The sequence below is a fragment of the Oryctolagus cuniculus genome, chromosome 6 (genome assembly GCF_964237555.1).
Source record: "Oryctolagus cuniculus chromosome 6, mOryCun1.1, whole genome shotgun sequence".
Classification (NCBI taxonomy): domain Eukaryota; kingdom Metazoa; phylum Chordata; class Mammalia; order Lagomorpha; family Leporidae; genus Oryctolagus; species Oryctolagus cuniculus.
Genome location: NC_091437.1, coordinates 125,626,468 through 125,639,834, shown reverse-complemented (window position 1 = coordinate 125,639,834; position 13,367 = coordinate 125,626,468). Strand labels below are relative to the sequence as shown.

The window sequence follows — 13,367 nt, the reverse complement described above, 5'->3', positions numbered from 1 at the left end:
TGGAATGTCATGGAATAATGAGTACCTATGCCCAGCTCTGGATGTGTTGTGGGCATCTGGAGAGTAAACCAGAGGATGCAAGATGTCTGTGTCTGTTTCTCTGCCTTTCAAATAGTGAAAGGTAAGCAAATTGAGGCAGGTGTTGCGGCACAGAGGGTTAAACCCCTGTGTGTGATACCCTGATCCCATTTTAGCATGCCGGTCCTAGTCCCAGCTCCTCTGCTTCTGTTCCAGCTTCCTGCCAATGCACGTGGGAGGCAGCAGATGATGGCCCAAGCGCTTGGGTTCTTTTTTTTTTTTTTTTTTTTTTGACAGGCAGAGTGGACAGTGAGAGAGAGAGAGACAGAGAGAAAGGTCTTCCTTTGCTGTTGGTTCACCCTCCAATGGCTGCCACGGCCAGCGTGCTGCGGCCGGTGCACCGCGCTGATCCGATGGCAGGAGCCAGGTACTTATCCTGGTCTCCCATGGGGTGCAGGGCCCAAGCACTTGGGCCATCCTCCACTGCACTCCCTGGCCACAGCAGAGAGCTGGCCTGGAAGAGGGGCAACCGGGACAGAATCCGGCGCCCCAACCGGGACTAGAACCCGGTGTGCCGGCGCCGCTAGGCGGAGGATTAGCCTAGTGAGCTGCGGCACCGGCATGCTTGAGTTCTTATCACTGTTCTACTGACTCCTCACAGCGGCTCTGAGGTAGGCACTTTATAGCCTCAGCACACACAGGAAACAAAGGCAGGAGAGGGGAGACCCTGCTGAGGTCTGAGCTCCTGCAACCATCACCAGTCTGCTCGAATTCTTCAGCTATACGATTCCTCAACAGAACATAAGAAAGCTTTTGTTCCCTGTAACAGACAAGAGAATCTCTACTGATGGAAGTCAACAGTAGTAGAAAATGAGCAATAGCATTGTAGACATGTGCAAAGTCCCTGTGGTGAGAAGGAGCATCGTTAAGTTTCAGAATTATCTCCACACAGTTGGACTGCAGAAACCAAGTTCTACACCTCTGTGCTATCTGTTCATTCTGTCTTATGTTACACTTTCTCTGTAAAATAGGAAAGTTCTAACTAGTACTCAAACAGTATTTTTCACTTTGTGTTTCTATGTGGGTGCAAACTGTTGAAATCTTTACTTAATATATGCTAAACTGATCTTCTGTATATAAAGAGAATTGAAAATGAATCTTGATGTGAATGGAAGGGGGGAGAGAGAGGGAAAGGGGAGGGTTGCGGGTGGGAGGGAAGTTATGGGGGGGGGAAGCCATTGTAATCCATAAGCTGTACTTTGGAAATTTATATTCATTAAATAAAAGTTAAAAAAAAATAAAATAAAATAAAATAGGAAAGTTACATCCTCTGTTAAAAATAAGAGTGGGGTGGGAGCTTACAGGTTTGAGAAAAGTATTAAAAAAAAAAAAAACAAGATAAGTGAATTTATGAAACATCACAAGTATAATACCTTAAGTGATTCTGACATATTTAGCTCATTTATATTGTTTTGACCATTAAAACTTAATCATTTTGTAAAATGTTGACAAGTTCAACCCACAGCAAACAGCTACTCACCTGGTGTAATACATCACAGCCTCTTCAAAATCTCCCGAGTTGAATGCTTCGTTTCCTTTTTCCTTTTCACGAGCAGCGAGAAGACCCTTTTCCTTCTCCGTTAGACCTAGAAGTAAGTATTACAGACCTAGAAATAAATAAGTAGGTTTATATCTCGAAGTCTTGCTAAATTTGTTTTATAATTGCTCTATGTGAAAATAACATTTAATATAATTTTTTAAAAGTTTAAACCCAAGAGTGCTTATTGTAACAGAAGCAGAAAATCATAAAATAAACAAAGTCCCAAATTTAGGGATATTTTTCTTTTGTTAATCATTCACAATTTTTGAGGATTTAGAATGGTTTTATAGTTGGTTCTGTTTTGCCTGAAAGGTCCTCTATGGACTTCAAATGAAAACAAGCTCTCATCTCTTTGTTTTGAGGCAAAAAGAAGAAAATTTGGGAACTTGGAAGAAAAAGAATATTTAAAAAAAAGGAATAGAAACAAATGAAATACCATATGAAAAATTGGTCTATATTTTGAAATAGAAACCTATAGATAGGTTAATATTTGGTAGTCTTATTACATTTAAATATTTTAACTATTTCATAAAACTAGGTAGCTAAAAAGAAATGAGTGTATTTAGGGCTAGTAAATTCTGGGAGAAAATTCTATAAAACTCCATAAACTTTTAATGGGAATCTGCAGCACTCAAGAGAATGTTTTCTAGTTGACAGCTTCTATTGTAACTCAAGAAATGTAAAGACCACTAAACGACTCCTATGTTCCCCAATTACCTGATGTATCTATTCTTGTCTCAATTTTAGACAGATGTGCCCTATTGTCAACAACAATCTTTTCTTTGTAATCTTCATCGATTTTTGAACATTCCTTTTCCACATCAAATCTTAAAATAAAGAAAAACAAAAAGTGGGACAAGTAAAATACAAACAAGAAAACTTCTTATTGATTTTTTTAATTTGTATTATAGGAAGAGTATCCTTTATTTGAAATGTTTGGCACCAGAGTGTTTCAGACTTTTTTCAGATTTTGCAATATTTGCACATACATAATGTATATCCTGGGGATGGGACGTAGGTCTAGACATGAAATGTTTTGTTTCATACCTAATCACATAGCCTAAGGTAATTTTATGCCAAAGTTGCATGGTGTGGAACGCTCCTCTTACCGTACCATGTCAGTGCTTTAAAAACTCCGGGTTTCAGATTTTCACATTAGGGAAGCTCCATCTGTACCATGCCTTTGGATACATTTCCAGAAATGCATACTAGGTTAAGTCATCTGCATTCTCTCTTAAGCAAACATGCAATCTGGGGCCAGCATTGTGGCGCAGCAGGCAAAGCCGCCACCTGCAATGCCAGCATCCCATAATGGGCACCAGTTTAAGTCCTGGGTACTCCACTTCCCATCCAGCTCCCTGCTAATGTGCCTGGGAAAATATCAGATGACAGCCCCAGTACTTGAGCCCCTGCCATCTATGGGAGAGACCTGGATAGAGTTCTTGACTCCTTGCTCCAGCTTGGCCCAGCCCTAGTCATTGGGACTATTTGGGGAGCAAACGAATAGATGGAAGGCCTCTGTCTCTACCTCTCTGTAACTCTGCCTTTGAAATAAATAAATCCTTTTTTTAAAAAAGTCACTGGCATTGGGGCCAGCACTGTGGTGTACTGGGAAAAGCTACCGCCTACGGTGCCAGAATCCAATATGAGTGCCAATTCAAGTCCCCGCGGCTCCATTTCCAATCCAGCTCCCTGTTAATGCACCTGTAGAAAGCAGTGGAAGATGGCCCATGCACCCACATGGGAGACCTGGAAGAAGTTCCTGGCTCCTGGCTTCAGATCAACCCAGCTCCAGCTCTTACAGCCGTTTGGGGAGTGAACCAGGTGATAGAAGATATCTCTCTCTCTTTCTCTCTCTCTCTCTCTAACTCTGCCTTTCAAATAAATAAATATTTTTAAAAAGTTATTGGCATTAAAAAGCAAAAATATGCAATCAAGTGAGGTCTTATATATTAATCAGAACTAACTGTTCACAACTTTGTTATTAAAATTGTGACTAATTTTTCTCAATCTAAAATTTTTGCACTGTTTTAGATGACTATAAAGGTTCCATTAGTTATTTATATCAATAATAAAGAATGTAGCTTTGGGGCTGGCACTATAGCATAGTGGGTTAAGCTGCCGCCTGCAATGCCAGCATCCTATATGGGCACTGGTTCAAGTTCCAGCTGCTCCACTTTTAATCCAGCTCTCTGCTAATGATCCTGGGAAAGCAGTGGAGGATGGCCCAAGTACTTGGACCCCTGTACCCAGGTGGGAGACCCGGAAGAAGCTCCTGGCCTCTGGCTTTAGATAGGCTCAGTTTCAGTCACTGTGGCCATTTGGGGAGCAAACCAGCAGATGGAAGACCTTTTCTCCCTCTAATTCTGCCTTTCAAAATATTTTTTTTAAATGGAATGTAGGTTTTTATTTAATGAAAAAAATAAGACCAGAGTGCTTAGACAAGAGATTCTTGGCATTCTGCTAAACTAATCTAGTACCCTGAATATTTTAAAGTTTATAATATTATTTAAGAAGTTATGAAAGTGTTTTATGGTAGAGAATTTTTCAGTGGCCAATTTTATGTAGAGAAACACAAAACATACTTATCCCATTCTGCATAATCCCTTGGAATTTTCTTTTTAGTTGATCTAGTTTCAGAAGATTTTTCCTGGAAGAATAAAATGATTTACTTAAGATCCACAGGTTGTACTTTAAATGCAATGCATTGGCTTAAGACACACAAATGGAATGAATAAGAAAAACAGATACCCCTGGAGTTACAACAACTTCAGTATTATAATAAGCCTAATATACAACAGGTAAGAGAAAGGATTTTAAATTTATAGTTAATTCTAGGGATAATCTACAGCTTTTAAACTTACATATATATTAAATGCGAAAACTCATTGTGAAATGTGATTACTGATTTTCTTATAAGAAAAAAATATGGGGCCGGTGTTGTAGCATAGCAGGTAAAGCCACTGCCTGTGCTGCCTGCATTTGCATTTGGGCAGTGGTTTGAGTCCCAGCTGCTCCACTTCTGATCCAGCTCCCTGTTAATTGCTTGGGAAAAGCAGTGGAAAATGGTGCAACGTTAGGGCCCCTGACACCCACGTGGGAGAACCGGATGACGTTGCAGGCTCCTGGCTTTAGCCTGGCCCAGCCCTAGTTGTTGTGGCCATCTGGCAGCCAAACTAGCAGGACAGAGGTACTGCTAGATACAGGTTTCTCATGCCCTTTCTCCTGCTCTCCCTCTCTCCCCCTCTCCCTAGTCTCTCTGTTCCTCTCTGCCGACTGATTTCATTTCTACTACAGCTACTTGCTTTCTCCTTATAGTAGGAAACATGGCTGCAGGCAGCCTGGGATCACAACCACACAGGCCTTCCCACCACAGTGACTCCTGTCTCCACCCTCAGTAAGGATGCTACCTGATTCATGAGTGGCTAATAAGAGCCAATTCGATCATTTAACTAAGTTTTCTGACATTTTGTCTTTCCCTGAAAGTTTATTGAAATATTTTTTACTTATTCAAAAAGCAGAGAGAAAGAGAAAGAGCGCGAGAAAGAGAGAGATCTTGCACCTGCAGGTTCAGCCCCCATATTCCTGCAATAGCCAAGGCTGAGTTAAGCAAAAGCCAGGAGCCCAGAACTCCCTCTGGGCCTCTCGTGTGATTTGCAGGGATGCAGGTACTTGAGCCATCATTTTCTGCCTCCCAGGCTGCCCATCAGCTGGAAGCTGGATCAGAACCAGAGGTGGAACTCAAACCCAGGCACTGGGATATAGGATGTGGGCGCCCTAAAGAGATCTTCCATTTACTGGTTCACTCCCCCAAACGGCTGCAATGACTGGGGCTGGGCCAGACCAAAGCCAGGAGCTAGGAGCTTCCTCTAGGTCTCCCATCCTCCTCAGGCCACCCTCTACTGCTTTCCCAGGCCATTAGCAGGAAGCTAGACTGGAAGTGGAGCAGCCGGGACTAGAACTGGCACCCATATAGGATGCCAGCATTGCAAACAGTGGCTTTAACCCACAGAGCCACAGAGCCGGGCCCAGGCCTACTTCACTGACTTTCAAGAAAGTGCCTAACGAAAACCCACATGTGAAGAATACCACGCTTGTCAGTCATCCCCGCCCCCCAAGTGAAAACTGTGTCCCAAGAAAAAGTAGCTAACTTCAGCTCATAAGTCCTTTACTTTTATTTGAAAGGCAGAGTGATAGAGACAGAGACAGAGATACCACCCACCCACTGGTTCAGTTCCTAAATGCCCACAACCTGGGCTGGACCAGGTAAAGCCAGGAGCCTGGAACTCAGTCAACAACTCCCTCTGGGTGGCAGGGACCCAACTACTTGGGCCATCACCATGGCCTCCCAGGGTCTGCATTAGCAGGAAGCTGCAACTGGAAGCAGAGGCAGTCACTTAAGTACGGCATGTGGGCATCCCAAGCAGCAACTTAACTTCTGTGCCAAACACCCAGCCCTTAAGTGCTTGCTTGAGGTAACAAGTCATATCTCACTGCGCAGCCAAGAGATTTCTGCCTACTGTCACTTTTTGATGCAGAGCAAAATAAAAAGATATGTCCTCAAGGTTCAGATTTCACAAGGCAAATATCTGTTTCAAAGTCTTTATAGGTTACACTGGAATTCCTCACTGTATGGGTACAGCTGGGTGTCACAGTCTTGGTTCACGGTAAGGCACGCATCTTTCCCCTCAGTGCAAAAGCCAATGCAGTGAAAAAGACAAAGTATTACTATTCTTTAAAACAGCATTCACTTTGTGGACTCTGAAAGGATCTCTGGGGAGCCATTAGGCAAGAAAAAGAAATTAAAGGGATACAAATTGCAAGGAAGAAGTCAAACTATCCTTCTTTGCAGCAGATACGATTCTTTATTTAGGGGATCCAAAGAACTCTACTAAGAGACTATTGGAACTCATAGAAGAGTTTGGCAAAGTAGCAGGATATAAAATCAATGCACAAAAATCAACAGCCTTTGTATACACGGACAATGCCATGGCTGAGAAAGAACTTCTAAGATCAATGCCATATACAATAGCTTCAAAAACAATCAAATACTTTGGAATAAACTTAACCAAGGACGTTAAAGATCTCTATGATGAGAACTACAAAACTTTAAAGAAATAGAAGGCATAGAAGACGTCGAATAGCTAAAGCAATCTTGGACAACAAAAACAGAGCTGGAGGCATCACAATACCATATTTCAAGACATACTACAGGGCAGTTATAATCAAAATAGCATGATACTGGTACAGAAACAGATGGATAGACCAATGCAACAGAATAGAAACACCAGAAATCAATCCAAACATCTACAACCAATTTATATTTGATAAAGGAGCTAAAACCAATTTCTGGAGTAAAGACAGTCTCTTCAACAAATGGTGCTGGGAAAACTGGATTACCACATGCAGAAGTATGAAGCAAGAGCTCTACCTTACACCTTACACAAAAATCCACTCAACATGGATTAAAAATCTATTTCTATGACCCGACACTATCAAATTATTAGAGAACATCGGAAAAACCCTGCAAGATATAGGCACAGGTAAGACTTCTTGGAAAAAAGCCCAGAGGCACAGTCAAAGCCAAAATTATCAAATGGGATTACATCAAATTGAGAAGTTTTTATACTGCAAAAGAAACAGTCAAGAAACTGAAGAGGCAACCCACAGAATGGGAGAAATTATTTGCAAACTATGCAACCGATAAAGGATTAATAACCAGAATCTACAAAGTGATCAAGAAACTCCAAAACAACAAAACAAACAACCCAGTTAAAAGATGGGCCAAGGACCTAAATAGGCATTTTTCAAAAGAGGAAATCCACATGACCAACATATACATGAAAAATGTTCAGGATCACTAGCTGTCAGAGAAATGCAATTCAAAACCACAATGAGGTTTCACCTCACATACAAAAATCAACTAACAACAGATGCTGGCGAGGATGTGGGGAAAAAGGCACACTAATCCACTGTTGGTGGGAATGTAAACTGGTAAGGCCACCATGGAAGACAGTTTGGAGATACCACAGAAATCTGAATATAGCCCTACCACACGACCCAGCCATCCCACTCCTCGGAATCTACCCAAGGGAATTTAAATTGGCAATTAAAAAAGCTATCTGCACTTCAATGTTTATTGCAGCTCAATTCACAATAGCTAAGACATGGAATCAACCTAAATGCCCATCAACAGAAGACTGGATAAAGAAATTATGGGCTGTGTACTCTATGGAACACTAAACAGCAGTAAAAAAAAAAAAATGAAATTTGCAACAAAGTGGAGGAATCTGGAAAACATCATGCTTAGTGAAATAAGCCAGTCCCAAAGGGACAAATATCATATGTTCTCCCTGATCTGTGACAACTAACTGAGCACCTCAAAAGAAACCTGTAGAAGTGAAACTGACACTATGATAAGCAGTGACTTGATCAGCCCTTATCCTGACTGTTGAGGAACAGCTTACTGTTTTATTCTTTTTATTTATTTTATTTATTTTCTTTTTCTACTTAATGCCATTGGTTGAACTCCTTAATTAACACAGAATTATTCTTAGGTGTTTAAACCCAACTGAAAATTGATCCCTGTTAAAAATAAGAGAATAAGAGAGAGAGAAGATATATAGTTTGGCACATGCTCCCTCAGACTTACCCCTAAAGAAAGCTAAAAACTTGCCATGGGAATCCAAATCCCATTAAGTTGGCAGATACCAATACCATCTTACTAGTTAAAGTGATCAGTTTAAGTTCATAACTGATCATAAAGATAGGATTAAGTGTCAAAGGGATCACATAAATAAGACCACTGTCTGCTAATAATACTTGATAGCATTAAAAAGGAGGGAACGATCCAACCCAGGAAGCGGGATATAGAGCAGACTCATAGAATGACAAAAGCCCTAAACAGCATTCTGGCCTCAGAATCAGCCCTAAAGGCATTCAGATCCAGCTAAAAAGCCTGAGAGATTCTCAAACATGGAAAGCCGAGACACCGTGGCAACAACAACAAAAAAAATGACCTAAATGAAAGATCTCTGTGAGATCCCAGTGGAAAGAACAGGTCATCAAAGAAGGAGGTACCTTTCTCTGAAGGGAGGAAAGAACTTCCACTTTGATTATGGCCTTGTCTAAGGTTGGAGTTTGTGAATTCAAGAGGCTTCCATAGCCTTGGCAGCTTATGACAAGAGCCTCGGGTGATTACTGACATCATAAATAAGAGTGTCAATTGTTAAATCAACAACAGGAGTCACTGTGCACTTACTCCCCATGTAGGACCTCTGTCCTTAATGTGCTGTACTATGAGAATTAACAGTAAAACTAGTTCTTCAAACAGTACTTTATACTTTGTGTGTCTTTGTAGGTGTAAACTGTTGAAATCTTTACTCAGCATAGAGTTGATCTTCTGTATATAAAGATAATTAAAAATGAATCTTAATGAAGAATGGGATTAGAGAGGGAGTAGGATCGCTTCTCGGCCTTTTGGCTAAGATCAAGTGTAGAGAGGGAGTAGGAGATAGGATGGTTTGCAGGTGGGAAGATGGGTATAGGGATGGGGAAGAACCTCTATAATCCAAAAGTTGTACTTTTGAAATTTATATTTATTAAATAAAAGATTTCTATTTAAAAAAAAAGAAGAAAGGCTCTCTGGGACTTTAAGGGTCTCCAGACTGAGGCTATCCAGTGGCGCTAGGGGTCCGTGGGCCCCTCAGAGGTAGGTAGAATGTCCGTCACGAGCAGGCTGCCAGCTGTGGCAGGAAAGCTATCTCCAGACCTGCTGGAACCTCCCCCACTCTAGCTTCTCGTGCTGCATGTGACCTTGCAGTTTTAAATCAGCCTTCAAGTTAGCTGCAACCTTCTACCCACAGCTAGCAGAGGAGGGGGCTAAGTCCCTAAGGAGAACTGGGCTGTCTCCAAGAGACTCCCCCTGTCTCCGTGAGCCCCAGGCCAACCAGCAAACCAAATATGAAACCCCATCCAATGGGCACCCCAATAAAACGATCCAATGAACAGATAGTAATGCCTTCAAAACCTGGGGCACTTCCTCAAAGCCAGTGTCCAGCTTGGCACTCTGCCTGGACTCCTCTCGGACCAGACACTTTTTCTGTCAAATAAAAGTTCCTGCTTCTTTGAAAATTGTTTCCCGGCTTTTTATTTCTATACTGAGACCCCCTGAGCTCGCTTTGGCTTTCCAGCGGCCAGACTGCTACCCAAGAACCTCGCTTCTCTCTTGTAGGGACGCCTGGTCATGCTGCCTACTGCCCCACGAGCGAGGCTCAGCATGGACCCAGGCTAATACTGGCCCTCCAGGTAAACTCGGACATCTAGACAGCGGGCGGTCATGAGCAACAAGAGATTCTGTCCCAGTCCACAGTGGCAGTCATTTTTGGTAGAGACGGAATGTAGAGGAAATAAGGCTGCAGCCAGAGGCCAAGGAGGGAAGCGGACCCCCGACACTAACCTTGAAAAGCAGCCGCTCCCAGCTATCTGGAAAGCAGCTGTGTGCGGTTACCTTGTCTAGGGAGGGAAGATGCCCTAAGCTGTGCTTTCTGTAACTCCACTGGTAAATCTGTCCTATAATCTGCCCCAGGTGTCTCTTTTATAAACATACCAGACCAACTGACCACTGGAAGTGTGGTCCTAAGTCACGTAGGTACAACTGAAACCCACCGATGCTGTAATAGCTAAGGTGTGGTGCTGAGGAACCTATAAAGATTGTAAGAAACCTAGGCTCAGGGCTCAGTCTCAGGAAACAGTTCCACTGAGCCCACCGGCCCCAGTAAACTCCTCCTGGTCCTCCACTGTTTCTGGTGCCTGTGTGGATGAAGAGAGTTTCCCAGCCCAGGTTGCTGTAACAGTAAAAGGACTCTATGTGTAAAATGCTCAGATAAGTCCTCAAAGACTTTTACCCTCTCTGTCAGTCACTGTACACACTCCCCGTGTCCCCACAAGAGGTCCTGAGGCAGACGTTTGTAAAGAGCCTGGGGGAAAAACAGGAGGCAGTTCTGAGGCCACAATAGGTTTTCTTCACTTACCTAAGCCCTGAAAGAACAGGGAGTCCATGAGAAGTATGGACTTTAAAGGTCTTTGAGGTGTCGCCAGTCAGGACTGGCTCCAACCTTCTGATAGGCTGGTGTGAGAGTTAGACAGCTTTCAGAGTTGGAGGCAGCAGCGTTCCCAGGGGAAGAGGCCGTTTTATCAAGGCCCTCGTCCTGAGAGGCAAAGGAGTGGAGACCAGAGGTGGGATAAACCAAGACAGAGGTAGGAGTGGCAATCCCCACACTCGGAAGGTCCGTCCCAGGGGACACCCTTGCAATGATCACCCACGCAGGACTCCATCACCAGGGCCATACTGGGTTTGCCTCCCAGTGCCTGCCAGGCTGAGTCCTCATGTTACTGTTGTACAGAGAGAGGAGGTGACCTCTCTGGCCAACCCCCATTCTCTCTCCTTTATTACTCCGTGGGATCTCAGTCCTCACGAGTAGATCCCTGGTCACCTCTCACATGTATCCTCAAGAGTTGGGACCACTTGGATCCCCTGATCCTCAAGAAGAAGGTCCTGACTTTCTTCCGCACTGAGGCCTGGCCCAAATACCCCCTTAATGATGGGGAGACCTGGCCTCCACAGGGAAGTCTCAATTACAATCCCATACTCTAACTAGATCTTTGCAGTAGGTGTGAATGCAAGTGGAAGAAATTCCTTATGTCCAGCTGTTCTTCTATCTTAGAGAGCACCCAGACTTGTTACAAATGTGTAGAGTATAAAAAGTGCAAGTGCAGGTGGTGGGAGACAAGCTGAGTCTGGAAGAAGAACAAACCAGTCCAGGTGCTTCCAAGGTCACCCCTACAGTCCCCTTATCCCCCCAGAGTCCCAAGGTCAACCCTGTCCCCCTTATCATGGGCCAAGTCCCAGACAGAAAAAGGCACCTTGGCCTTATCCATGCATGCAAGGAGATGGAGTGTTTCCCTTGCAGGTGGAGGGTGGGGAGGGGTAGGTGAATTTGGCCCAGAGATTAGTATTGTGTCTTTTTCTCTGGCTGAATTCAAAGAGATTAAAAAAAAAAAAAAAAAAAAAAAAAAGACCTGGGAAAGTACACAGACAACCCAGACCAGTATGTGCAGCCTTTTGAACAACCTAAATCATGATATGATCTGACATGGAAAGACATCACCTTATCTCTTGATCAGACTCTACCGCCATTGGAGGTGGGGGGAGAGAAAGAAAGAGCAAGCTAGCAAAGTCACGAGAGGCAGGCAATGACTATTCTAACTCCCAAAATGTAAAGCAGAGAAACCGTCTGAAAATCCTAACTAGGAGGCAGGCACCGCGGCTCACTAGGCTAATCCTCAGCCTTGCGGCGCTGGCACACCGGGTTCTAGTCCTGGTTGGGGCGCCGGATTCTGTCCCGGTTGCCCCTCTTCCAGGCCAGCTCTCTGCTGTGGCCAGGGAGTGCAGTGGAGGATGGCCCAAGTGCTTGGGCCCTGCACCCCATGGGAGACCAGGAGAAGCACCTGGCTCCTGCCATCAGATCAGCGCGGTGCGCCGGCCGCAGCACGCCGGCCGCAGCTCGCCGGCCACGGCAGCCATTGGATGGTGAACCAACGGCAAAGGAAGACCTTTCTCTCTTTCTCACTGTCCACTCTGCCTGTCAAAAAAAAAAAAAAAATCCTAACTAGGGCCAAGGTGGTCCCCACTAAAAATCCTGATTGGGGTCCCGAGGATGTGAGGGACGAGCAGAATGAAATCATTATATTTACTGCTTCTTTGAGGGACTAAAAAGAGCATAAACAAAACATTCGCACCAGGAGGAATCTGAGCCTCCCATGACCTTCCCAGAAAAACTCCAGGGGACAGTGATTGAAGTTCAGGCCCCTCAGGCCCCTGCCATGGGTGTGGCCCCCTCAAGGCCCCCTGCGATGGGTGTGGTGCCCTCAGGCCCCCTGTGATGGGTGTAGCCCCTCAGGCCCCTGCTATGGGTGTGGCCCCCTGCGATGGGTGTAGCCCCCTCAGGCCCCCTGCAATGGGTGTAGCCCCTCAGGCCCCCTCGATAGGTGTGGCCCCCTCAGGCCCCTGCGATGGGTATAGCCCTTCAGGCCCCCTGCGATGGGTGTAGCCCCCTCAGCCTGCTTCAACTATGGAAAGTTGGGACACTTTCAGGACTATCCCAAGCCTGGAAAAAAGAGACCACCTCCTAGACCCTGTCCAATCTGTAAGGGGGAGCACAGGGAATCCAAGTGCCCAGGCTCCGAAGGGAGCAGGGGCCACTGGACCAGGCGTCCCACTGACGGGTGCCAGCCCTGCTCTCCAGGCTCCCAGCACTTGGGTTCCTACCGAGGAGCCCTGGGTCTCTCTGATGTGGGCTCACAAGCAGTAAGGTTTCTGCTTCACACTGGCACTAGATTTTCAGCTTTGCCCTCTTCTCCTGGACCTGGGTCCACATAAGGAGGCCGTTCGGGGTGTACCAGGCCAGCCTCTTAAATGCACTTTTTTACTCAGCCTTTGGCTTGCTCCTGGGGCAACTTCCACTTCCACCACGCCTTGGTTAAATCCCTGAGACCCCAGTCCCTCTCTCTTGGGGAGAGATATTCTAGCCAAGGTGCACGTGGGCCTGGTTCTTCCCCCTGAGGTCTGTGCCTGTTTTCCTTTAACTTAGGTAGACATTGATCCTGCAGTGTGCACAGATGGGAAACCAGTGATATGGGGAAGGCTCTTTGTGGGCTACAATACCCAGTTTAAAGAGGCATGGGGTGT

General features: G+C 44.8%; 1 protein-coding gene and 1 pseudogene across 8 annotated transcripts in view; one reads left to right on the top strand and one right to left on the bottom strand.

Annotated features, from left to right (window-relative positions):
• The window catches only part of SPAG1 (sperm associated antigen 1), a 132,976-nt gene that overhangs the window by 88,533 nt on the left and 31,076 nt on the right, over positions 1-13,367 (bottom strand). For 7 of the 8 annotated variants that reach the window (XM_070075361.1, XM_051843956.2, XM_070075363.1 and 4 more), the window contains 3 exons: positions 4,204-4,268; positions 2,336-2,445; positions 1,559-1,664 (listed from right to left, as the gene is read on the bottom strand). In XM_070075361.1, coding sequence (XP_069931462.1) covers positions 1,559-1,664; positions 2,336-2,445; positions 4,204-4,268 — 281 coding nt within the window. The remainder of the gene's footprint in view (positions 1-1,558; positions 1,665-2,335; positions 2,446-4,203; positions 4,269-13,367) is intronic. The other variant, XM_070075365.1, reaches the window with a different exon arrangement.
• LOC138850265 (U2 spliceosomal RNA) lies at positions 9,082-9,300 on the top strand (annotated as a pseudogene).